This window comes from Thamnophis elegans, chromosome 3 (genome assembly GCF_009769535.1).
Source record: "Thamnophis elegans isolate rThaEle1 chromosome 3, rThaEle1.pri, whole genome shotgun sequence".
Classification (NCBI taxonomy): Eukaryota; Metazoa; Chordata; class Lepidosauria; order Squamata; family Colubridae; genus Thamnophis; species Thamnophis elegans.
In genome coordinates, this window is record NC_045543.1 from 114,413,510 (window position 1) to 114,440,798 (window position 27,289).

Here is a 27,289-nt window from a genome sequence, read left to right on the forward strand (position 1 = left end):
GAGGAAACGTGCGGGGACCTCCCGTGGACTAGGAAGCAGTCCGACAGCAGGCCGGCGCCGCCCCCGGGCGGTGGGCACCCGCGAGGTGACTCAACGTCAGGCTCTCTCCGTTGCCTGCCAGAGCTTCTTTCGCGGAAGGTGCCGCCCTGGCCCCTAAATGCCTTCACAACCCCCCCACCATTGGGGGGGGAGAGAAACTGCCCCCCCCAGCAGCTCAGGTAAGGCAAAGTGGAGCTCCCTAAGGCAGAGACGGTCGTCCAAGCCGAGCCCGAGGAGCCACAGCGGCGGGGAAACGAAACGAAGGGGCTTTTTAAAAATAATAAACATTATTATTACCTTGCTGAGGATTCCACAGAGCTCAACAGGCGCCCCCGACTCTGTCTCGGGATCTTCTTCTGAGCCGGAGGAATGCCAGCTTTGGTTGTCCGACATGGAGGCACTTCCCTCTCCGCTCTTTCGCCGGAACGCCGAGACCACCGGAGCTCTCGCTCTCTACCTGCTTTAAGACGCTTCGCTGCTCCGGAGCCGCTACTGTTGCTACGTCGCCCCAGCCTAAGCCACCTTCCAGAGCCCTTCCGTCGCTCGGTCCCCTTCTGGCCACCGCCGGCACAGCAGCTCGCCCAGCTGCCCCACACCCTTCCGCGCACGCCGGTAGCCCTGACCATGAGCAAGCAGCCTTTCCGCGGAGCCGAACGCGCCTCTTCCCCTTCCCCACACTCACATCAAGCTTGTGGCGGCGGTTGTTGCAACTAGTACTACTACCTCCGCCGCCATCTTTCTCGCTACCCCTCCCTTTTTTTTTTTTTTGCCAAGCCCTTTTAACGCTTCTCACCAGACGGAGTAATCCTTTAGGACGAGAGCATACTGGGAGTTGTAGTCGATTGAAGGTGTTTGGCGGCGCACCGCCTCCTGGGAAAGCGGGCGAGGCGGCCGGCGTTAAACGTCCCCCCTTGAATTCTCCAGGGTTTCCTGGTTTGTTGCGTTGGGTTTGCTTCCGCAAAGTACCGGTGTCGCTTCTTTTCTCTCTGTCTCTTTTTTTGAAAACACAATTGGTCGCCATCTTGATGCGACTTAATTATTGCGGAAACGGGGGCTGGTGAAGCTTCTTGGGACTGAGGTGTGTTGGGGAACTTATGGCTGCGTTATATGTCATTAGGAAGGAACTGGTTGTGTGGGAGGTTTTTTTTTTAACCACCTTTGCATGGGTTTTAGATTTCCCCTACTACGCCATCCTCCTAAAGGGGATGATTTACATTCTTGCACCACTCTTTCATATACACGCTTAACGCGAAAGAAAGGCAACGAGCATTTTGCTTTTTTTTCGTAGCTGAAACAACTAGTTGATGAATTACTTGGTGGAAGCATTGTAGATCTGGAAATATATGAAACGGGGAGGGAGGGAAAGCTACCTGTGTTGCTAGTTCCAAACAGAGGGAGTCGAAATTGCAACCTAATGCGAATTTATTCAAGAGGAAAAGTTCGTTTTTGAACTTATCAGGGCTTATAAAACATCTGAAATCGATAAAAGATAATGTTACCCTTGCTATACTGCGAGTCACAGAAGTTGATTTAGGGTTAATGTGTTGATGCTCTGGCTACTTTTGTGTGTTATGGACGTTTTGGCTTGGACTAGACGTTGAACATACTTCAGATTGTAGAATTAGTTTAAATCAGACAGATTCATAAAATGGAATCTTGTAGAAACACCATATGTTTACAATTGAAACAGTTCTTTCACCCCAAAGCTGTCCTCATTACCGTAAGACTTATTTAGGTAACATAAATTTGCTTTCTGTTATTAAATAGAAATCATAAATCCTTTTGATCTATAGCTTAAGGTTCTACTGATAACTTTGGTGCAGAGCACACATGGTTAATGGAGAGTAACGATACATAATGCCTCTTGTTGCAGTAGCTGTCTTTTCACAAATACTTTGTCATCAGTGTGTTACGGATAAAGCACAAGGCTTATCTGACTGGTACTGCCAGGCACAACGTCCAAAACTTACTGCAATGAAATTACAACCCCTGTGAAATATGTGAAAATCTAAGCTATTTTTCTCCCTTGAAAATCTTATTGGGCTTGTTAGAGCTAAATAAAAGTACTCTGAAGACCTCCCATTCTCAGTCTTCAGCTGTGGCCTGTATTCAATCAGCATGTATGCCTTCTGAAACACAGGCAATTCTAGGCAGTTTATTTTAGTTTAAGGACCATAAGATAATAAAAATAAGCAAACTGTAAATAAGACCAACAATTCATTGGGGAAAAGAATAGAACGCAACTTGATCATGATCGTAAGAGTGATCTATTACCAATGAGTGAATCATAATTCATAGGCCTCTGGCCTGTTGAAAGATTTTAAAATTTTGCAAAAGCACAATACAGTTGAGACTGTATAGCTATGTAGCCACAGAGCCCGTGAAAAAAATTCCAGAGAGATACTTTTCAGAATTCATTGATGGTTGCTTAAGTACAGATAGGCCTCAACTTACAACAATTCCTTTAGTGACTGTTCAAAGTTACAGATTACAATGGCACTGAAAAAAGTGATTTATAACATTTTTTTCACATGACCATTGCAGGCTCCCCACGGTCACATTATCAAAATTCAGATCTTTGCTGTAAGTTGCGGGCTATTTATACATAATCAATGTTGTTTCAACATTATTTAAAGGATTTATTGGCTGATTGGCTGATTCAAAAGAAATTGCATGTGTATCCAGCAGCTAATGCTAATGGAAGGTCTATACAAACAACAAAAATATCTTTCAAAGTAGCTGTATATAGTTGCTTTAAGATTTCAGGAGTGGCGGTTCAGTCAACTAGTGCTTTGTAAAATAGATCCTTTGAATGCTTCCCAAAGCCATACCATAACATGTCATATATGAGTAGTTTTAGTAAAAAAAAAAACCTGGATGTAGACCGGCACTGGTCTGCAGTTTGCCAGGAACTGGGCCATGCAAGGAATGAAGCCCCCTCCCCCCTCTGGAAAAACTGGCCTCCACAGAACTGGTTCCTAGTGCTGTAAAAGTTAGGGGTGGGCACTGAATTTGACCATGGCCATTACAGACATAATTGAAAATGGAGGGTAGGAACTATATCAGCTCTTGATCTCATTCCAGCAAGGTAGTTCTTATTTATATGTAAAAAACCAAAAAATGAAAATGTCTTGTTTTAGGAAGAACTAATGTGATGTGGTTTGACTACAGATTCTGAGGGAGTAAATAACAATTATATTTTTTGTGCTGCTGCAATTATCTTCAATCATTTTTATCCCTTGCAACATCTTATCCTTTTCCTTCTCTTTTTCTTCCTTATTGATCTCGGTTTTGTTCGTGCTTCAGCAGTTGCCTAAAATATCCATTCTGTGTCTGGCTGCATTTGATAAATCTCTTAAAGATATTGGCAAGTTGGTTTGAAAGTGTTCATTCCTGCCTTTAGGGAATTGGTGAGGTAGGTAGAAAACAAGTTGGATGAGTTAAATTAAGTTTCAGGAGATGGTGCAGTTTCTCTGAAAACTGCAATCCATCATGGAACAATGCTCCAATAGCTTTGGCCACAAAGAAAAAAATATTTCCAACTGCAGATATATTGTTTATGTTAGGGTTTCAAAGTCAATAGCATTAGTTTCAGTTAACACGCTTAAAAGATTACATAGGATGAAATCTGCATACTTTAAAGATTTATGTTTCTATTTAATTTGAAATGTTCTTATCTACTGTGTAACTGCAAATAAACATTACAGAAGACTTAATACAATTAGCCAGCAGTCTCCACTGCCATTGATCGTGATATTTTTCTGGCCCATTTCAGGAATTGGGAGTAGAAAATGTAGCATTAGACTGATTTTCCTCCTTTCCCTGAAGCTGGTTCTGCCTTAGGACTCTTCCCCTCTCCCCACTCTTATTTAACATCTACATGAAACTGCTAGATAAAATAATCGGATGACATGGCTGCAATATGAGATCATTGATGATAGCCATTTGTATTCCCCTAGGCCAGTGATGGTTAACCTTTTCGGCAACAAGTGCTGAAACTGCAGTGCGCACGTGCCAGAGTGCGAGAACCCAGAAGAGAGCAGCTGGTCAGACAGTTGGTCTTCACACAAAGACCAGCTGGCCAGCATGCATGTGTGTGCCAGAACCCAGAAGAGAGCAGCTGGCACGCCGGATCAGCTGGTCAGTGGGCATGCGTGCAACAGAACCCAGAAGAGCAGCTGGCAATGGCGCACATGCACACAGAGAGGGCTCTGCCTACCACCTCTGGCATGCATGCCACAGGTTCGCCATCACGGCCCTAGGCCAAGAAAAATGATGCCACTAGGATCTTTCCCGGTTCCCAGAGAGTATGGGGGTTTGGATAGGATAGGCTTTAGTTCAATCATGGCAAGACTAGTTAGTGGCTCTGGGTTTTAAGGCCACCTGATTCTGAAGATTTTGAGGGTCACTGAGTATAACAAAGGTTTTGTTTTGATTTGGAAATTTTCTATTATTAACTCTGCCTGACTACAGGTAGTCCTCAAGTTACAACCACAATTGAGACCAATGTTTCTGTTGTGAAGTAAGTTTTGCCCCATTTTACGACCTTTCTTGCTTCAGTTATTAAGTGAATTGCTGCAGTTAATAACCTGGTTGTTAAGTCAATCTGGTTTCCCCATTGACTTTGCTTGTCAGAAGGTCATAAAAGGGGATCACATGACTTTGGGACACAGGTCATAAATATGAACCTGTTGCCAAGCATCTGAATTTTGATCACATGATCATGGGGATGCGGCAAAGGTTGTAACTGAAAAATGGTCATAAGTCACTTTTTTAGTGATGTTGTATTTTTGAACAGTTACTAAATGAACTGTTGTAAGTCAAGGACTACCTTTATGCATTTCTACGGTCAGCGTTGGTGTGCAATTTGGGGCTTCCACCTGCACTCACATCTCTTGTTCAAAAAGCAGGTGACTGCTATGGCTATTTCTCGGCTCTCAAATTACAATTGCATTGTTTCTTGATGCTTTCTTAGTCATCTTATTTAAACAATCCAACTTCATTGTTCCTTATAGCAGAACATTCATTTATTTTATTATTTTCAGACGTGAACTTAACTTTATTTTTCGTGTCTTCAAAGGATTCTAATTCCAAGTGGTGTCAGATGTGATGCAGTAAAAATGAACAGTCATGAATGAAAAATACTAGCCCAGATAAATGTCAATCTGACATTAAAGTTTTGGGCTATTTCATGCAAATTGTTGTTGGGATTTCTGCTTAATCAAATCACAGGTATGATTGCACTAAAAAAAAGGCTACACAATTATTATAATAAGTTAAAGCCTAAGATAAAGCAAGCCTCGTAAACCTTTTAACACAGGCAAGCTAATCACAAAATATTTTTTCTGTATCTCCTGGAGCAGCAGGAGGTTGAAACTAACAAAACTAACAAAAAAATATGTTCTAACATGACTCTTCTAAATTGCAAAGTTCCAGTGATAGAAAGAAAAGGTCCAATAGTGCAAGAGGATTATATGGTATGAGGTGCTTGTGGACTCATGCCTAAATTCTTGGAATAGTTAGTCTTTGTAAAGTGGGACAAAACATCTTTCATTACAGCTTCAGCATTTTATTAAAACTCAGAGTCCTTAGGAAAAGATCATCATTGTGAAGAATATAATGTATCTGAAAAATAAAATAATTCAGCAGAATAAATAACTTGAAATAATAATTAATCCTATCAACCGAGTTGCCGGTTCCAAGTGTGGTCACTAAATGAGGACTTCCTGTAAACTATCATTTAAGTCATTTTGCCTTGTGATTTAAAATAATGAAATCAATTATGTAAATTAATGTTGCAGTCCAGGTGTCTAAATATACGCCGAAATAAGACTATATGGTGGGTTTTATTTTTCAAATTTACAGATTATCCAGATTATTGTGTAACAGAGAATTGGTACCCTGACGGTCTTGCACTATTATTTTTTAAACAGCCATAAAATTATGCAATACCAGTGTCATCATCTGCCTATATATTTCCTATAATGTTTGAAATAATTTCTGTCCAAAAGAAAGACACCAAGTGGCCATATATTAATACAGGTAGTCCTTGACATGACCACAATTGAGCTCAAAATTTCTGTTGTTAAGTGAGACATTTGTTAAGTGAGTTTTGCCCCATTTTATGACCTTTCTTGCCACAGTTGTTAAGTGAATCACTGCAGTTGATAAATTAGTAACCCTGGTTGTTAAGTGAAGCTGACTTCCACATTGATTTTGCTTATCAGACAGTCACAAAAGGTGATCACATGACCCTGGGACACAGCAACTGTCATAAATATGAACCATTTGCCAAGCATCTGAATTTTGATCACATGATCATGGGGATGCTACAAAGATCGTAACTGTGAAAAATGGTCAGAAGTCACATTTTTCAATGCAGTTGTAACTTTGAACGTCAGTAAACAAACTGTTAATAAGTCAAGGACTACCTATATCATATTTTGGGGACTACATTTCAATTAGGTGAATCCATCTTTCCAAAAAGATACTCGACAAACGCAATAGACATGAAGTAGTTTTGGTTGAATTGTAATTTTCTATATTTAGAAACTATATATATGATGGCAATTTTTTATTTATTTATTTGTATTTCACCTTTATTTTTACAAATAACTCATGACAGTGAACATATCCAACATTCATGCCTTTTATTTTTCCAACAACAACTCTGTGATGTTGGTTGGGGAGAGAGTGTGACTGGCCCAAGATCATTTAGTTTGCGTTCATGACTAAAGTTATGCTATTGATATTGTTATTGATACTGGTTCTATGTCCTCTTATTGTTTTTATTTTTTTTATTTACAAATCATTATAAACATATTTATTATATACATGTGATTAAAACAACAACAAAAATTCCAACATTAAACCTTCTAGTTATAAGAGAAAATTCTAAAGCCTCCTAGTTCTGCTGGCTTCATATCTATCTGAAGATAATTTAACCAAAAATATTGCTACTTTCCACTTGTTTGGCAAATAATATTGCAATTACTAAGATAAATTAATAAAAGATAGTAAATGAAAATAAGATTTTCCCAGGTTCCCAACTGAATATATTTCTGTTGTTAAAAAAATAATGTAACGTTGGGTGCATGTGTAGATAATTCTGTTATGATGATGTGAGACTGTCAGCAATAGAGTCTAAAATATGCAGTTTTTCTTTTTCAGGGTAATAACTGAGAAACTGTTTGCCTGGGGTTGTACAATGGAAAATGCAGACCAAGATAATGCCTCTTCTAGAGAAGGGTTACTTCTTAGGATGGGTCTTAATGATAACAAAGCTGGAATGCAAGGGCTGAATAAAGAGAAGATCAACAAAATCATAATGGAAGCCTCCAAGGTTTGTTTATATCAGTTTTTTAAAAATGAACAAAGGTTGTATATTCACATTGGCTTTATTCAGTAAAAAATGTAGGGTATCTACCAACATGGTATAGATAATAGGCATGGTCATTACAATTAATGTTAAAATTAAGTTGATATAGTTACTGCACATTACTACACAAGTTTGCTTCATATCATATTTTACACTATAGTAATAAGCTTATATTCAAGAACAATCATATTTTAATTTATATACCCAGCCAACTTTAGACAAAACTAATAATAGTGTATTTCAGTATCCTTCAGAATCAGTGGAACAATTTAAATAATTGATTTAAGACTGCAATCTTCTGGTCAGTACCTAAATATTGGTACAAAAATACAGTAATAAAATGACCGTTGGCTTACCTGAATGGTCGTTCTCTAGGCTCTGCGGGGGTGTCCAAGCATGGGTTAATTTCAGCTTGCTGCTCAAGGACTGAGTTCAAATCTTTGTGTAGCCACGTCTGTATTTCTCTCTCTCTCTCTCTCTTTCTCTATCCCTTTCTCTACCTACCTACCAAACTACTCTCTCTCTCCCTATCTATCTACGGTATTTCTCTTTCTCTCTCTCTCTCTCTTTCTCTCTCTCTCTCTCCCTTTCTCCCTTTCTCTACCTACCTACCTAACTACTCTCTCTCCCTACCTATCTACTGTATTTCTCTCTCTCTATTTCTCTCTCTCTCTCTAGCGCTCTACCTACCAACCTACCTAATCTCTCTCTCTCCCCTACCTATCTACTGTATTTCTTTCTCTCTGTCTCGTTCTATTTCTCTCTCATTATCCCTCTTCCTACCTACCTACTTACCTACCTACCTACCCACTCTCTCTCTCTCTTTCTCTATTCCTTTATCTACCTACTTACCTAACTCTCTCTTTCTCCCCTACCTACGGTATTTCTCTCTCTTCCTCTCCCTCTCTATCCCTCTATCTACCCACCTACTTTTTTTTATTTGCCTCTTCAAAACCTTGGTGCGTCTTATACTCCGGTGCGTCTTATACTCTTAAAAATACAGTGGTATGAAATGTCTTAACCAAAATATTGCACAAAATATTTATATGTCTAAATACTATATAATTCTGACACAGTTCAGTGTACCTATTTGATTTGTTATTTGGTGATTCCTATTTTCTTCTATGCTCTAAGGCAGGAATGTCAAACTTGGTCACGTCATGTGACGTATCGCGACATATCTCAATAGTTTTTGCCTTTGTGGAGCTAGGGTGGGCGTGGCCTGCATGTGAGACATCTGGTCCATGGGCCACCTTCTCTAAGGAATGCCAGTTTACTAATTCATATAACAAACTTGGAGGTCAAAGTCCTTTGTAGGTGCTTTTCTAATAATCTTCATAATGTAAATATAATTAAATTGAGTTGTATCTGGCTTAAATAATTTTAATCTCTTGGCAGGGTTCTAGATTTTATGAAAATGAACTTAAGAAAGACCAACAGGTTAATAAACGGATTGAAAAAATGCTGAAACTAAAAAGTAAAATTACAGAACAACAGATTTTGAAAGCACAATTGCAGGTAATTTCACTAAAGATCTTAAAAAGACCAGCCAATTAAGAAAAAACGTGGAACGTTTATTCCATTTAACTTAATTCCATTCTGCATAGGTTTGCTTGATTTAATCTGAAATAACTAGTATATCTTAGGGCTTAGAATATAAAGGAAGTCCATGATGCCAGCCTCACATATTAGCATGCTGTTAAGATAAACTTCAATGTAAGGTTTGCTATTTAAGTCAATGTAAGTCACTTTGGTTTGTGACTTACTGAATCCTGCCAATCTTCTTTGTCTAAATCAGGAGTTAGCAACCTTAAACACTCAAAGAGACACAAAGGTCCTAACCGGAAGCCTCCCATTCAATTCTGGAGCTGACTGGAAGTCTGGTTTCCCCTCCATAGAATGTCCTAGCGCGGCGTCCTCTTCCTTTACCTGTTCTAACCAAAAGCCTTATCAATTGTGGAGCTCACCAGAAAACCTGTCCCTTGCTATAGAGTCTCCTGGCGTGCCCTGCTCCCTCCCCCCCAAAAAACCCAGAAGCTCCTCTCAAAATTGTGGTGCCGACTGGTGACAGGGAGCCACAGCAGAGGGATGAAAGAGCCACATGCAGCTCCAGAACTGCGGGTTGCTGATCCCTGGTCTGAACTCTAGGAGCTCTGGCTTTCTGTTGTGGTGCTTCAACTAGTGTTTCTGGGGCTCCTAACTGTCAACTTTTAAAGCCCCAGAAGCTTTTATATTTCTGTACAACACTTTATTCACATAACTGTGGTGCTGGTTTTAAATATAGCTCCAATGTTTCCAAGAAGTATGTGGGCAGTTTCTCAAAACTATATGATTATGGTGGGTTTTACTAGTATCCTGTGTATGTAAAAATGTTATATTATTTTGAAATTAAATGTTGGATGTTTCTACATCAGTGATGGGAAGATGTATATTTTCATCAATTATATAGTATTCCAAAAGACAAAAAGCTCTTGGAAAAAGAGCTTGGTAGCAGTTAATTGTGATTATAGTAGAGCTTCATGTGAGTTACATTTAGTTCTTGTTTACTCATACAAAGAACAGCATTGAGGACATTAAACAAATTAACCAGGAGAGCCATAAAGATAATCACAGCATAATTACTGCATTAAACATGCCACTTTCTTATGCCACAGCAAATTAGTTTAGAGCCTTTTTGAAATGATCCATATCATGGTTGGTTCATGTGAGGATTTCTGTTACTAAGGATACAAATTAAAAATTAGTGTTGATACTATATATATATATATATATATATATATATGTATGTATGTATGTATGTATGTATGTATGTATGTATATGTATATGTATATACTGTATGAAACAATTCTGAAGTAATTTGTAGTTATTTTATAAACGTATCCAACTTTGGGTAAGAGAAAAGCCTCTGTCTTTTTTTAGTTTTGTATATCTATTTGTAAACAGATGGATAAACTTGCAATGGAATTGGATCAGAATCGTGACCTTAGTTGTACTATTGTACACATTGACATGGATGCCTTTTATGCAGCTGTAGAAATGAGAGACAATCCTGAATTAAGGGACAAGCCCATAGCAGTGGGTTCACTGAGTATGCTGGTAAGAAGAAATGCACCATTTACATGCTTGCATAGAAAACACAGATATGACTTCATTGTATACAAGTTCCTTATTTCTAAATGTGTGTTAATAGGGAAGCAAAATAAAAATTATTTTTGCAAATTCTGTAAAAATGTTTTCTTTAGATTAATATTTTGCCTTTCCTGTTCTTGTTCATCGCTTGGTGCTACAGTTTTAAGTAAAATAGTTCTTTGGTTTAACTTACAACATGGTAGCACAAATATGGTTTGTGTCATTAGTGCAGGGTCAAACTTGATTTCATTCAGGGTTGTGTTTTGACCTCTGGGGGATGGGTGGCCGTGGTCAGGGTGGGTGTGGCCAGCTCGACATCACTCATGTCGGGGCTGCTTGTGGTGGCCCGAGTGCTCTGCCAGCAAAAATAGGCTCCCGAGTTCTGTTTTCTGCTGTGATGGCCTCCTGCAACCTTTGCCAATAAAAAAGGAGCTCGGGAGGGCCACGTGTGGTCCTCCTGAGCTCCATTTTCTCTAGCAGAGGCACTGCAGGCCACTCCTTTGCTGTTTCCAGGGTGTCTCCACAGGCCATATCTAAGCACCCCATGGGCCGGAATTGGCCCCCAGGCCTTAAGTTTGACATCCCAGCTCTAATGTGACTCTAGAACAGAGGTGGGTTCCTACAGTTCGCACCTATTCGGTAGAACTGGTTCGTCAAATCTACCGAACCGGTTAAAAGAGGTTCCACCAGTGGATCTGGAAAGCAGGCCACACCTACAGAAGAGGTTCCAGAAATTTTTGAAACCCACCACTGGTCCTTGGATATGATTATTCTACACTGTCATGCTCATATTTATAAAACTCAGTGCCTCTGTGAAAGGTAAGGATGACTATTGCGTTTCTGGTGCAATCAGAACATTGCGTGTGTTGAAGTTGTTTTAACGCAAACCAAAGATGCCTTTTAAAAAACAAGTTTACATCATATTCTTATGCATGCCAGTGCTGTGTGTGAGGTAATTTAAGGTGGTTCTGACAAGTGTCGTCGGCATCTTCATATCCGGTCACATGGGCGGCAAGCCACTCCCATCCGGTCTCATGGGTGGCAAGCCACTCCCACAAAGGAGGCCACACCCACAGAGTAGGTTCGAACAATTTTTGAAACCCACCACTGCTCTAGAACTATTTACACTGTTCTAGCAGTTTCCTGGGAGATTTCCCTACCCTCCCTTAAAGAGCTGGGAATTGAATATTTGATATTTGCATGAAGAGCACTTAGAACTATAATTTAAATTAAATAGAATAACTGTTCTGGTGGAAAATTCTACTTGTTAGGGTTTTTTATGTCAAAACAAGATACAATGGGGTTTTGAAGGTTGGGCACAAGATGGAACTAGAGAGTAACAAAGAGTACAAAGAATGGAACAAAATATCATAACATTGAGTTTTCAGGTGGAAATTTATAAATTTCTTTGAAATTATTGGATATCAATGATAGATGGAGTGTTAAAGAAGTAACAAAAGAAAAACAAGCTATTCTAGTTATGTTTGAAGTTGATTTGTGGATATAAATGTGACAAGCAGTGAAAAGGATATTGAAAAATGTACAAGTGAAACTGGTTGTGATGGAATGTAATAGTCTGAATTCCCAGAAGGGAGGGGCTGCATTCCAGAGGAATGAAAGGCAGCTCAGTCCAGATATTTTTTTGGAAAAGAGGGTGAAAACAGCCCTCTCCTAATAGTTCTTGGAGTATATGATAGATGCAGATGTTTTAGTTTGTTTTAGTTTGGGAAGATTCTGTAGGTAGGTATGGAATAATGTACTGAGCTTGGAAGAATCACTACATGTCCTCCTTGGTTCTCTGGGCCTGATGTTGGTTAATGTTTCATTGCCTAAAAGAAATACAAAACTACTAAACCAAATACACACACACACACACACACATCCAAAATCCAAAAATCTCATTATTTGTTCCTTATCAGCAACAGTTCAGTAAGGGATGCTGGATATTATTTATCTTGATCACTTTTTTTTTCCTGGATGAACAAAACTCATCTGTTGAACTCTTGAACAACTTTTTGAGAAATAATCAAGGTAGATAATATCTAGCATCCTTTACTGAACTGTTGCTGATAAGGAATGAATGATGAGGTTTTGGGATTTTGTTTTTAGTAAGAGATGAAATATGGGGTGAAAAGTATATATTATAATGTAAGAGATGGTCTTCAGACCCCTTGTCATCTTTGTTGCTCTTCTCTGTACTCTTTCCAGGATCACAGAATCTTTTTTGTACTGTCATGACCAAAACTGGATGCAATATTCCAACGTTGGTATCGCAAGTGTGGTATAAAGCGGTACTATCATTTCACGTGATTGTGAAGCAGTTTTGGACCATATTTGCTTTTCTGTAGCTGTAGCACACACTGCTGGTTCATATCCAAGTGGTAGCCCACTAGGACACCTAGATCCTTCTTTTGACACTACTGTTGAGCCAAGTGCTGCCTATTCTGTACCTGTGCATTTGGTTTTTCCTGCCTAAGTGCATGACCTTACTTTCTTTACCACTGAACTGCATCTTACCATTGGGATAGGGTCTGATGCTCAAGTCCCACAAGATCCTTCTAAATTGTGAAGTTTTATCAGTTCCACCCAGCTTGTTGTAATCTGCAAATATGAGCATCCCTTCAATCACATCATCAATCCCCCCCATCTTTAAAACAGAGTCTCTTTAAAATGGAATGCTTTTCTAATCAGAGTTGATTTCACAGTAGAAGCTAATTCCCATGTTTAAGTAGTACTTGAATTAATTATTAAGTTTTCCTAACAGCTTTGTAATCTAGTTGTAATACAATCCATTTTAAAAAGCTTTTTTGGTTAAAAAAAATTCATGGTTTTGTCTTTTTTAAGTCCACTTCAAATTACCATGCTAGAAGATATGGGGTACGTGCAGCTATGCCTGGATTTATTGCAAAGAAACTTTGTCCACATCTTACTATAGTACCATTAAACTTTAAGAAATATGAAGAAGTAAGTAAACAGGTATGTGATACGTTTGCATAGCTGAATGTATATTAGTTTAATTATTTTCATTTGTCTGCAGTTCACCTAAAATTAAAAATGGTTACACTTTTCCCGTTATTCCATATACTATTAACTTTGTTTCCCATAATTAATAAATTATGTGGTTGGATGTTGTGGATTTTTTTCATGTTTGTATTATGCTAACAAGTTGTTATAGGTTTCCAGAGAATAATAATACTTCTTGTTCATGAGTGATTGAACCATATTATTAGTTTGCTCTGCATTCAGACTGAGATCATTCTGTCATTTTGGGGACTTGTGTCTTAGTATTGAGTTAAGTCACCTTCTGTTAATAGTAATGGCTACATCATCACTGCTATGAATTTCTTACCTGCAAAAAGAAACAGACACTTTCTGATTTGAAGTGACATAGAATTTCAGTCCATTTTAATATGCTGATACCCAAAACATTACTGGTCAATCTTCACTCTGACATCAAGTTTATTATGGTTCATAGTTCTGACATCTCATAAAAATTGTGTGCATATCTTTGTAGCACTGAACTAGGAGTATGCATTCCCATAGTGTATCTTTAGCATCATTAAGAAATACAGTCTGTTTTATTACTTGCTGTTAAAAGGATGAGACAAAATAAAATAACTGAGATACCCATCCCTGGGAGCAGCCAGTTTGAACGTCTCATAGGGAGACGTTTCTGTCTTAAAATATTTTAACTATCCAGTTTTTTATTAGATCCCTCATTTTATTACACTGAGAACAAGTTTTTCTTGTTAATAGCATAACTTCAGTGAAATTTGATCAAGATGCTATAGTTAACAGGCAATGGAATCAAAAATACTCTTCAATAATTGACCTTCCTCCCTGATATAAGATCGATCCATGATGTATGCCAAATGTTATGGTGCTGATACAGGTAGTCCTTGACTTACAACAGTTCATTTAGTGACCTTTAAAAGTTACAATGGCACTGAAAAAAGTGAGTTATGACCATTTTTTACACATATGACGGTTGCAACATCCCCATGGTCATGGGATCAAAATTCAGATGCTTAGCAACTAGTTCATACTTATTCCCGTTGCTAGGTTCCGTGGTCATACAATTAACCTTTTGGCACCTTCTCACAAGCAAAGTCAATGGGGAAGCCAAATTCACTTAATAACCACTTTACTAATTTATCAACGGCAGTGATTCACTTGACAACTGTAGCAAGAAAGGTCATAACATGAAGCAAAATGTGGTCGTAAGTCAAGGACTAGCTGTACTGATTAGATGCATGGTATATCTTTAAAACATGAGAAAATAATAGGGCAACTTTATATTTATATTTCTGAAGGTTAGGGAAATACTAGCTGAATATGATCCTCAATTCATGCCCATGGGCCTGGATGAAGCCTACTTGAACATAACAGAGTACTTAGAAGAACGGAACCACTGCTCTCAAAGAAAACATCTCAATACATCCAGGTTAGGTCTAAATGGTATGTAATTATCAGGAGTTACCAGGTCAGAATAAAATGTTCTGTTGCTTTTATTTCTGTGATGTAGTAAACCTGAAACTGACGCATGAATATTTATGAATAAGTTTTAATATTTGTTTTCATGATTATTTTGAATTAATTTCATGTCAAGGCAAAAGCTAGTGATAAAGATCTTAATCCACAATTTTAAGTGTATTCTGAACACGTATTAAATGTTAACAGTCCTCATTGCAACGGGAGAAGGTTCTCCAGTGCTGGTTGTTAACTTGGGCCAGTGATTTGGTCAAGGAAAAGAATTGTGATCCTAAACTGGATTTTTTATTTACTCACCTTAAGCAGAAAATCCTAAAAAACTTAATATTTTACTATGATTTTAGATTGCTTTATACCATTGAGTTCTTTGGTCATCTTGATATATACAGTTGTACACATACAGTATGTATAACATGTAGAGAGATGCATTGTTTTTTTCAGTGCCAATTTTTAGTTCTGTCAACGTGCCATTCATCTGTGTGAAGGAATACCTTAAAAGCATATAAATAGCAATAGCATCTAGACCACAGCTGTCAAACTCACTGCATCACGTTGCCGTCATGTGATGTATCGTGACTTTTTTTCCCTTTGTGGACCTGGGTGGGGCTGGCCTGCATGTGACACATCTGCCCTGCATGCCCCAGTTTGACACTCCTGATCGAGACTTATATGCCACTTCATAGTGCTTTATAGTCCTCCCTAAGCAGTTTACAGAGTCAGCATATTGCCCCTGACAATTTGGCTCCTCATTTTACCGACCTTGGAAGGATGGAAGGCTGAGTCAACCTTGAGCTGGTCGGGATCGAACTGCTGGCAGTCAGCAAGAGTTAGTCTTCAATATTGCATTCTAACCACTGTACCATCATGGCTTTTTTTTCCTCCACGGTACATGACCCTGCAGCAGTAACAATGAGAATACTGCCTTTTCTAAAAGCAATATATGCAACAATCTTGCCAAATAAGTGCTTTTGAAGTCTAAAGCAGCAGACTCCAACCTTTTAGCCACCAGGGTCCAGTTTCATGAAAAGCAATTTTTTCAATGAACCGGGGAGGGTGGGGGAATGGTTTTAGTTTTGCTTGCTCATCTGCCGCTCACTTCCAGGTGTGCAGCCCAGTTTAAAACAGACCATGGACTGGTACCAGTCCTTGCTCAGGGGTTTAGGACCCATGGTCTAAAGCTATTTCTGTTATTAGCTTTACAAAAGAATTTGAAATGACTGTTTTGCTTATGATATTCTGATTTTTACTTTTTTTAAAAAAACACAAGGAAAACAAAATGAATCAAACTTGAGTGAAGATGTGCATTCCTGTTCACCAGTATTGTTTGACAGTGACACTCTGATTGATAAGCAGACTATTCAGCCATCTTTGCCCTTAGAAGAACAGCAATGTCAACAGTCAAGTGTTCAGTTAAAGTCAGTTGTCTTGGAAACATCAGCTGAGGAAGTTGTAAATGAAATTCGTTTGAGAATTCAACAAAAAACTGGGATGACTGCTAGCGCTGGTAAATACATTTTTTATTATTTAAAACACTGACAATTCTAGAATAATTCTGATTTACTGTGTGTTCATAAAATATATAGAGTTGTATCTGTGATTCTTTGCTGCTGTATCCAGCCATATCATATCAGTCAAAAAGTGCAAAGCTGAATAATTCACAGGTCTGCGACTAAAAAGCTGTTTGATTATTTTCATCAAATTTCAATGTATTTTGGTGTGCTGAAAACAAATAAAATTTTTATTTGATTTGATTTTTATTTGATTTAATAAATTTATAGGCCGCCCAATCCCAAAGGACTCCGGGCGGCTTACAGAAAATAAGTTTTGAAAAAACTCCTAGATGTCATGATTTGCCACAACATGCAAAATTGTCTTCAAATCTATCAATTTTTTAAATTTTTGGTATTTTTTTATATTATGGGTTTTTAACCAAATTTAAAGTCCAAATTACTATTAATTAATTCACATAAGTGTATTTAAGATATAAAATGCCAAAAAACCTTAAAGGGTTTCTCTGAGTTATGTAAAAAAAATATAGCACTGTAAATCTGATGGTCAGCAATATATACATAAACTAAGCAAGTTTTAAGTCTGTGCTTCTAATGGTAGAAAGGGTTAATCTTTCCTGAAGAATCCAGTGGGAAGGAGACACAGGGCAGATAGCAGCATCTCTGGTCAGTGTAGGGGGCGTGGCCAGCACTGTGACGTCTCATGTACAGTCACAGAGCTGCTCTCCTGCATGTCAGACTTGTGCACGAATCATCATCAGGTTCTTGGTTCTAGGCTGTTCATACTTTTTCATTGCAATTCATGCTAGCTGGTCATTCTTCAACCGTTATGTTATGGCTCCGCAAAAGTCTATTAATTCGCTGGACAGTTTCTGTTTCATCTGTGGTGAATATACAGTGTTGAAGCAACAGCAGAATATTACAGACTTTGTGAAAAAAGTATACTTTGCATACTTTGGACTAAAAATTGGAGATCAAGATAAAGTTTGGGCACCTCATAAGGTGTGCAAATGGTGTGTTGAGGACCTCCAAAACTGGTTCAAGGGTAAGAAAAAATCTTTCCGTTATGGGATTCCTATGGTATCGTGAGATTATTTCATTTATGTGGCTCCTGTCTATATAAGGTTGTACAATTTATTGGATATGTGCATTGTCTTGGTCCCAGTGCAAATACTGACCATTAAATTATTACTCTGGACTCCATCATTCATAGAATTTGTGCATTTGCTTACGACAATGAAATTGCTTTCAGACTGATTCTCCCTATTACGTTGTTTTTTAATCAGGTTGTTTTACAGTGTTGTTTGGGGGGAAAGAAGATTTTATACCTGGAATGTTATGTTCATAACTAACAAAGTTGCAATTATGTAATTTTCATTGATATTATTCAAATATTCTCCCATTCACTACTGCATTGGGCCACAACCAAAGATTGTTAACACTTACTCCCTCAATTAGTTACTCACTTAATCTTTCCACCTACGTTCTCTTCAACATAAATTATATCTATTGCCTTGATTTTTATCTGGAAGCTGGCTGCAATTAGTGACAGTGACTCAGATATTAGTAAGAATTAGCCCTGATTTTTTTCTGAATAAATATAATAATTTGGGTGTAATCAAAGGATGTGAATGTACTGTATATATTTAGTAAGAGATCTATAATAATTAAGAGAAAGACGTTTGCTCTTACATTGTTTGTAGGCAAAATTTGAAACCAGCAATTAGATAATGGCCAAATAATAGCTGGTTACCTTTTGGCGCGGAGGGGGGGGGGGGAGATGGTCCTTTGTATAGGATTCAATTGTTTCATACTAGAAAAGTTAGGAATACAAAAATAAAAACTAGTTATAGAAGACTGTATCTTGGGAAACACTAATAACTAATGGTCCTCTAAAAAGCTAAGCAATGTAATGTTGAAAGAAACTTTGGAAGTCATCCAAATCCATGACAGCTGTTCAACTTCTGCTTAAATTCTTTCAGTAAAGAAGAACACATTACTCTTTAATTTTTTTCAGCTTTTCTATCTTCTGGAATAACAGAAGTCTGGAAATCAGTCTGAATTGGTCTGAAATTATAGATTTGCTATTCTGTCAATGGATATGATTAAGAGCTAACACAAACAAAAATACTTAAAATGAAAAGTGATAAACACCCCATGAGAGGCAATGCTATTTAAATAGCATACATTTTAATGTAAAGCAAATAAATAATGAAGCTGAATATTATCCAAGCATAGCTCAGAGACTGTATCTAGAAAGGCCTGCAATGGCCTGTTCAGATGAAGTTAAATAAGATTGCAGGAAAGAAGAACTTGGCAAATGAAGTCAAGGGAAAGTAAATGAGATAATTTCCCTCTTTTCCTTTTTGCTCAGTGATTTTCTTCTTTCAGTCCAGGCAGGTCTTTACCCAAAGAAGCAGTTTTTGGGAGCTTGAGACCAGGTTAGGTTAGGTTTATTAAACTTAAACCAGAGAAGGCAAGAAGCAAGTTTTGCACCTGGAAGTTGATAAATAACTTAGATAGGAAAGTGCAATTGGTGCTCAAAATCCTTATTATTCATGCAAACTAAATGGGATCAGAGCAGCAGTGACTGATAAGGAAAGAGATTTTGTGGTAGTGCTAAACAGTTTCATCAAGGTGTCAACAGAGTGTGCATCCATTCATGTTAGAGATTAGAAATGGTATTAAAAATAGAAATGCCAATATATTAACACATTTATAAAAATCAGTGGTGTGTGTGCATTTGAAATATTGTGTATAGTTCTAGTCACTGTACCTTAAAAAAGATATGATGGAATTATACAAAATGTTGAAAAAAGATTAAGACATAGTAAGATAAAGAAATTGAGAGGAAGATTTATACTATTCATTATTCTTCACTGTTTTCTGTCCATGCAAATGAGCCTTGCTTTTAGGAGAATCTTTCAAACTCCATCCCATTGCAGTCATCCATTTGTTTCAGTTCATTGAGTCATCCTGCATATATTTGTTTCTCGTTTTAATCCTCATAATATCTATATTAGTGTTTTGTGTTGAAGTACGCACTTCCTAAAGTTGCCAAGTTTGAAAAGCCCTGGTCTATATGATCAAATCACTCATTTTACTGCTTTCATACTGGTCACTCATTTTTTAATTTAACCCACATTCATAGTTGATAAGAGGCAGGTGACAAAATGTTGCCTTGGAAAGTTTCTATTCTAGAGATATTAGCTTACATTGTTTTAGCACACTTGAGATAAAACTAGGTATTGGTTGTGTTTGTGGTATACTGGCCAAAATATAACAGAACTATCCAATATTATGACTGATATTGTGACCTCATATTAACATGGAATACTGAATGAGATATAGATATGACAGTTTGGTAACCTAGCCTCTACTTTGCATAACCAAAAAGTATTATATTTTTTATATTTATCTCCCTGTGAAATAGCATTTTGTGGAATGGTATCTATTATGGAGCCACTTTAGGATTGGGCACCCATAATACTTATGTTTTGATGGCACCCATGACACTGCCACAAATATATTCTTTATACTCAGCTTTCATCTCAAATCTGGATTACTTCGTCTCTTACATAATATGTAATTGAAGCTGGAAAGTGATAATTCTTTTTTGTTTCTATTTGATTTTTTTCCCCGTTTGATTGTAGGCATTGCTCCAAACATGATGTTGGCAAAAATGTGCAGTGATAAAAATAAACCTAATGGCCAATATAGAATCCCTCCAGAAAGAGATGCTGTGATGGACTTCATCAAAAATTTAGCTATTAGAAAGGTGAAAAAAATGATTTATTTAATGTTACTACTTTTATGAATGTTGTATACAGGAAATAGTGTTGGTGTCTTAATTTTCTTATCAACATTTTATCTTCTATTTCTGCCACTGTAAAATATTATACTGCCCTCTATGGTCATGTGACTGCATTTTGGACAGTTAATAATCAGCTCATATTTACAACTGGTTGTAGTGTCCTGTGGTCACATAACCATGATTTGTGATTATCTGCTAGTTGCCAGCAAAAAAATGCCCTTTCGGGAGGGTGGATTAAGATTTACAACTACATTTCATGTAATGACTGTTATGATTTGCTTAATGACCGCTCTAACAACTGGTCAAAAAATCAGTTACTGTCACATAGTGCCTTACTTACATATGTCAATGCATACAATACAACAAATTCACCAGTTATGTGCAGCAGTTTACCAAGTTATGTAATAATTTCTGTTACTTTAAAAAACGCTCAGTTTCCAAGGTGATTGTTAATAATAGATGACAACGGGATATATATTGAAACTGTTAAAATTAAAATTTCACATTAAAACTTCCTGTTTCACTGGTATATAATTCATTCTCATTTAGGTACCAGGCATAGGAAAAGTAACAGAGAAGATGCTAAAGGCTTTGGAAATAGAGACCTGCACAGAACTGTACCAGCAGAGGGCTCTGATTTCTCTTCTATTTTCTGAAACATCCAGCCATAATTTTCTTGAAATCTCTCTTGGTTTGGGTTCCACACATTTGGAAAGGTATTTTATACAAAATGTACTTATCCTTATTTTACTAGTTTTCTAAATATTTCATTAATTGGTTGCATTTCACATGAAATTAATAACTATTATTCAAGTTTATCAGTAATCTAGCCTAGTTTTTATTCTAATTCCCAGTAGAATTTCAGAATCTTAGGGCTTTCCTTCAACTCTCCCAAGATCTTTAAGCCTAAAATAGATCACATATATTTGTAACTTTAAAATATATTCAGTGAAGTACTTCAATTTTCAATATTGAAAACTATTTTGAAATTGTTGAGTAAATTCAGTTCCATCACGTACTAACAAAAGATAAACTTTCTTATAAAGACAGAGTGATATCGAATAATTACATAAAATGATGACATTTACTAATATTTCTTACCTTTGCTTTATCCTTTTTTCAGACCACTGTTTTTGTCTAATTTTGAATAATTATTTTTCCATTGCTTTTTTTTCCTCCATGATGCATATGTGACTGCTCATAAAATTTGACACTTACTTTATTGGGAAGTAACCTTTGAAATTTAGCACTCTTGAACATTTTTTCTTTTTTTTTAAGGGACGGGGAAAGAAAAAGTATGAGTACAGAAAGGTATGTACTCAAATGTATGGTATATCAAGTATAAACATCTCACCTCTTGCATTTAAATATACTTTGTCGGGTTTTTTTCCCCCATGATGCAAAAAACACCAATACAATGCCAAAAGTTTACCAAATAAAGTTTGGTGTTACCTGAATTATGGTTTAGCTTATTTGTTTGTTCATTTATTTATTATTTAAGTGTATTCATTGCCCAACATTCATAAACAGAAGAAGCATTCGTAAGTAGAAAAACCATAAAAGCAGCTAAAAGTCTGTCCATATAAAGATAATAGACAATTAATCCAAATACTGGTACCAGCACACTTTTCCCATCATGTAAAAGAGATACTGATTCTTTGGAAATAAAAATTACGGTATGTAACTGAATCTCTTTTGAGACATTCTTCTAGAAATCTTTCTTCCTATTAGAATAGTAATACCAAATATAATTATTGTGACTGTGCCAAGAAGACCTAAGATAAAAATAGAATTTTCCCTCCATGTCTAGATATGCTGCTTCCATCAGTGACAGGCTTCTGATACAGGAGAAAAGTTCAACTGATCCAGACAGAGGAAGATTTGATTTTCATTGATTTCTCTTCCTTAATAAGTTGTCTATACCCTTTGAAAATCTGAGTGTTAGGTAATCCTCTGAAATAGTGGAGAAGATACCAAGAAATTGTGATTGTTCTCTTGACCCAACCCCTAAGAAGCTTTATGAGCAGAACTTTATTCAATGAATAATTCCTTCAAGTAGAATTAAATATTGGATCTCCAAAGAACCAAAATTTATTTTTCGTTGTCTAGGTTTTTTTTTAATTAAAAAAAGTCATTATTGGGTATTTTTAATACATTAAAAGATTTAAACTGGATCAAGACTATTTTTTTATAATTAGATCCGATTGAAATAATTGTAAAACCAGTGTCTAACTTTAGTGCAAATTAAATCCAATTGTAAATCTGACCTCCACTATTAAATGGAAGCTGGATTGTTACATTTGTCCCAAAGCTTAACTTCCTTTTGATATTTACCATAACAGACACATGAAATCATATTGTGGTTTTTAATTTTTGTGTAGTAAGTATGTAGCATCTATTGCAAGCTGAAACATTCATTTTTAATGAGGCAGTGGATTTAAAGAACTGTTTTTGTATTTAGGTATTGTTCAATAGATTTTGCAAATATTTTCTGCTTAGTTTAAACTTGCTTGGATAATCTCTCAAGGACAGAACATGCTGAGGTTTTCTTCTCTCTTGGCAGGACGTTTAATGAAATAAGTGCATCAGAACAATACAGGTTATGTCAAGAACTCTGCAGTGATCTTGCTCAGGATTTGACAAAGGAAGGACTTAAAGTAGGTAACTTTATACCTTCTGTAATTTCTCCTGTTTATTAACCATCAGATCTTCTATATTTATTGGTGTATTGTTTTGGTGGGAAATACTTTTTATTTCTCTGCATTCCTCTTGGTCGTAGGAATTTAGATAGAACAGAATTTATGCTGAGGGTGAAGATGATTTGTTAGATTTGCAGGCAGTCACTGGGTTAAAAATGAGTTCAGTTCCTAAGGTTAACTTAGGAACTTTAACTTTAACTTTCTTTAACTTAAATTTATATATAAGCCAGAACATATACTTATGAATGGACTGCCTATTAATAAAAATAGTATATGGCCCCCATTCTCCTTCATTGAGCTGATCTTCCTCTTCACCCTTACTGCAAGACACTTCCCACCAAGAGCTATAAGGGCTATAGATCATTGGTAGACATTTGGCAAATTTTCAGTGTTGATTTCTGAGGTTTAATTCCTAGCTGCAAAATATTTCATTGAAATTCAGGAGAAATGTTAAATGAAGCAATGGTTTGGACTCAGTTTACGGTAAGTTGCAGTATTTCTATGCAAGAACATGGAGATTTATTTCTTGAATGATGAAACTTATAAAAAAAGCGGTGTTGCCAAATAAGCAACTGAAAATAAATAGAAGGAAAGGGAACTAGTATTGCAAAAATGACTTAACTCTCTTGGAAGTTCACTTCTCAACTAAAAAAAAAAGCCTCACACTCTTTTTTTCTATTTGTTTTTACCAAAAATTCTAGTTGAGCATTAAAAATTAAGTCTGTTTCTGTTTGTATAGATCTGCTCTGGCTTTCATTTTTTTGGACATGATTGCATATGATGAATCAGAGTGCAGAGAATTTTTGTAAGATTTGAACTGAACAAAACGAGACATTAAAATAAAGTTGCTTAACAGTCTTAAATATAAAGAAATAATGAAGATAAGATACAATTTCTGTATTTCAGAATGTAGAAGCTTCATAAAAATTATCTGTTGTTTTTAATAGGCTAGAACCATAACTTTAAAACTGAAGAACGTGAACTTTGAAGTGAAAACAAGAGCTAATACAGTACTTTGTGCAGTTTCTACTGAAGATGAAATATTTGCTATTGCTAAAGATTTACTTAAATCAGAAATGGAGATTGTGGCCCCAGAACCTCTACGTTTAAGATTAATGGGTAAATATCATTTCATATAATTATGCTGATTAATGGCTTGCATGATTATGCCAGTTATTGCTAGTTATTTGAGTGAAATGAAAGCTTTGATCAATAAGAATAAGCAATTGCTATTAAACTTTGTTCTTATACGCTTCTATTATACCTTTACAATTAAATGGTTACTGATAGTTCCTCAAATCAGTATTTCTTCACTATTAATTGTTAGAATATACATTTAAAATATCATCCTTTACTGTCTCCTTCAAAAAACAATTGTATTCTTAACACTTTCCTATTATCAATTGGTGCTTCACATATTGCCTCATTACTTAGTTTTTATCCAAATTTAAGCATGTGAAACTGAATGGGTAAAAATGTGTTTCTCTCTGTCTCCATTGCTACCATGATACTTCTAGGGTAGGTTGTTCCATTGGGGAATCATTCCTATATATGTCTATGTGAAGCAGACTGCAATTCAGCATTTGTTGTTTCGATTATATTTTTAAACACTTATCTTTTTGTGGATTGTCTGTCATATTCAGGTGTAAGAGCATCAGGTTTTTTAACTGAAGAAGAAAAAAAATACCATCAGAAGAGCATTGTTAATTTCTTAGGACCAGGAAAACAAGCCTGTGCCTTTAAGAAAGCTGTCAACATTTTCCCAAAAGCATCTGAAGGAGAAAGCTTTTTCAATAAAAAGAGAGCTACACGACAACAAACCAATCAAGGGGTATTTTTAAATGAAACTTCAAACAAGAAGAGTCTACAAAATACAATGTCAACAATAGCTTCAGGAGATCAAAGAAAGGATGAGGAACATCAGATCTTTATTTGCCCTATTTGCTTTGAGGAGCAGCAAGATAGCACTTTAGAAACATTTAATAGACATATTGATATGTGCCTTAGTGGAACAAAAGAAAAAGAAAATGCAGAAATTATTGATAATAGCAAATCATGGAAAAATGATCCTCCTGTGGATATGGAAAAAAAAGAAGAGATACAAATTAAAATAAGTAAACCACCAGTGAATGAACAGTCAACCAATATAGCCGATTGTGGTTCTGCAAATAGCAAAGATGTTTCATCTAAATGCCTAGTTCATAAACAGAATGAGAATGGATGTGGTCCTTCTAATGCTTCGGTATCTGAAATGCATGCTAAGGATGATTTTTTAATAGATAAAGAAGCCTTGTTAATAGATAAAGAAGAGTCAAATTGTTCAGGAAGTAATTTGCAAAGTTTTTCTGGCATTAATGAAAATGTTTTTGTTTGTCCAGTTTGCAACATAGAACAAAAAACAAATGATCTTGCCTTGTTCAATAGGCACGTGGATATTTGTTTAAACAAAGGCATTATCGAACAGTTGACAGAAAAATCAGGTAACGGTGAGCCTTTTACCAATCATTTAAATAAAAACTTGAAAACTCATCTTTTTGGAATGTTAAACAAAGTGCAGAACACAAATTTCTATGAGGTTTCTATAAAGGAGTTGACTGTTTCTCAATTTTGTGTAGAAAGTGGCTGATGTTTCTTTCTGTAGAAAGATAAAAGGTATTTTGTCAATTGTAATAATTTAATTTTTAAATGCAGGAAACAAACATTGCTGGGTTCTTGTCATACACAGATTATGCACAGGAGCTATGCAACACTCTGTCCTATATAGCTCATTTGTTATTGGAAGTATAGACTATCTGCATAATTGTTAGAAGGGCAAATATTTATTTTTCCTACCCAAGCAAAAATGATATCAATAGCAATAGCAATAGCAGTAGACTTATATACCGCTTCATAGGCCTTTCAGGCCTCTCTAAGCGGTTTACAGAGAGTCAGCATATTGCTCCCAACAATCTGGGTCCTCATTTTACCCACCTCGGAAGGATGGAAGGCTGAGTCAACCCTGAGCCGGTGAGATTTGAACCGCTGACCTGCTGATCTAGCAGTAGCCTGCAGTGCTGCATTTAACCACTGCGCCACCTTGGCTAGGGGGGAAAGAATAAAATAACTATAGAAAAGTCCCGCTTTATATAAGTTTATGAACAGTTTATGAACAATTTCTGTGGAGGAGGAAAAGAAAACAATAGTAGATGTTTTTGTTAATTCCCATTTGTTAATCATAATTCTACTGAAATACATTTTTGCTTTCAGTTTAAAAATGTTAAGTATTTTTCCCTCCAGAAATCTTAGATAGAGGACAATATAACACACACCTTTCAGCAGGAACAAAAAGGTAAGCTCTGAGGGAGTTTTAATAGAATATTTGAATATTTAGAATATATTAATGTCAAAACATTTTGTTGTTGTGACTATTTAGTAATACGTGTTCTTTTTCTTTTCAGATCTGGAACAATAATTCCCCAGTCAACATCCAAAAAAGTCAAGTCAAGCAATCCTAAGTGCACCATAGAATCATTTTTCAAATGAACACAATGAATTAATTTAATTATTGTTATGGTACTGAGGCTTAGAATAAAATATGTCACTTGGACTTTATGTATTATGTATAAATTATGTAACTTTAAAGAATTATATAAAATATAATTATATAAAGTTATAGATTGCATTACTTATGTATATTGCATATATATGATTTTGCATCAGCTAACCCATCATTTTATTTTGGAAGTGCAACCTCATATTTTAAATAATGCATGAAATGTATGGAAGTTGGCATTTAAAACTGATAAGCATATTGTTATTTATTAAGGAATGTTAAGCACTTTTAAAAGCCAGTTCTTTGAATAACATGATGGTAATGGCTGTTATCTTCACAACTCTTACATAAGAAGGGAAAGGGAAAAAAAATGATTTTATTTAAAAATTAATGGTAATCATGTGACCTTGGGATACTGCAACTGTTGTTAAATACATACCAGTTGCCAAGCTCTCAAATCATGATTGCGTGACCATAGGGATGCTGCAATGGTCATAAATGTGAGGGCCAGATGTTAGTCTAGTACCTTCAATAGTTGCTAGACAAATGGTTGTAAGTTGAGGACTACAATGGTCACTCAGTACTTGACTGTTACAAAACTCATTGAATTTGGTATTCATTGTTCATTTGGTACTCGTAGAGTGAAAATGTCCCGATTCTCATCGTTTGTTTGGTACTCAACGCACTGTGATAGGAAA

The 27,289-nt window shown here is 36.3% G+C and overlaps 2 protein-coding genes across 7 annotated transcripts in view; one reads left to right on the top strand and one right to left on the bottom strand.

Moving 5' to 3' along the window:
• The window catches only part of CERT1 (ceramide transporter 1), a 67,853-nt gene extending 67,072 nt beyond the window's left edge, over positions 1-781 (bottom strand). For both annotated transcript variants that reach the window (XM_032214061.1, XM_032214060.1), the window contains exon 1: positions 337-781. In XM_032214061.1, coding sequence (XP_032069952.1) covers positions 337-432 — 96 coding nt within the window. In that variant the 5' untranslated portion in view covers positions 433-781. The remainder of the gene's footprint in view (positions 1-336) is intronic.
• POLK (DNA polymerase kappa) lies at positions 48-26,610 on the top strand. Of its 5 annotated transcripts, none has more exons than XM_032214056.1 (16): positions 48-218; positions 5,120-5,271; positions 7,210-7,381; positions 8,816-8,935; positions 10,362-10,514; positions 13,392-13,523; positions 14,861-15,005; positions 16,306-16,542; positions 20,200-20,324; positions 20,910-21,076; positions 21,639-21,671; positions 22,924-23,017; positions 24,007-24,178; positions 24,703-25,539; positions 26,336-26,387; positions 26,497-26,610. In XM_032214056.1, the coding sequence occupies exons 3-16, from the start codon at positions 7,247-7,249 to the stop codon at positions 26,579-26,581; spliced, it is 2,487 nt and encodes an 828-aa protein (XP_032069947.1). In that variant the 5' UTR covers positions 48-218; positions 5,120-5,271; positions 7,210-7,246; the 3' UTR covers positions 26,582-26,610. The 5 variants fall into 5 exon arrangements, with proteins under 5 accessions (XP_032069947.1, XP_032069949.1, XP_032069946.1 ...); XM_032214055.1 differs by lacking the exon at positions 48-218 and adding an exon at positions 976-1,117; XM_032214059.1 differs by lacking the exon at positions 48-218 and adding an exon at positions 976-1,117 and having other exon boundaries at positions 13,392-13,511.
• The last annotated feature ends 679 nt before the right edge of the window (positions 26,611-27,289 follow it).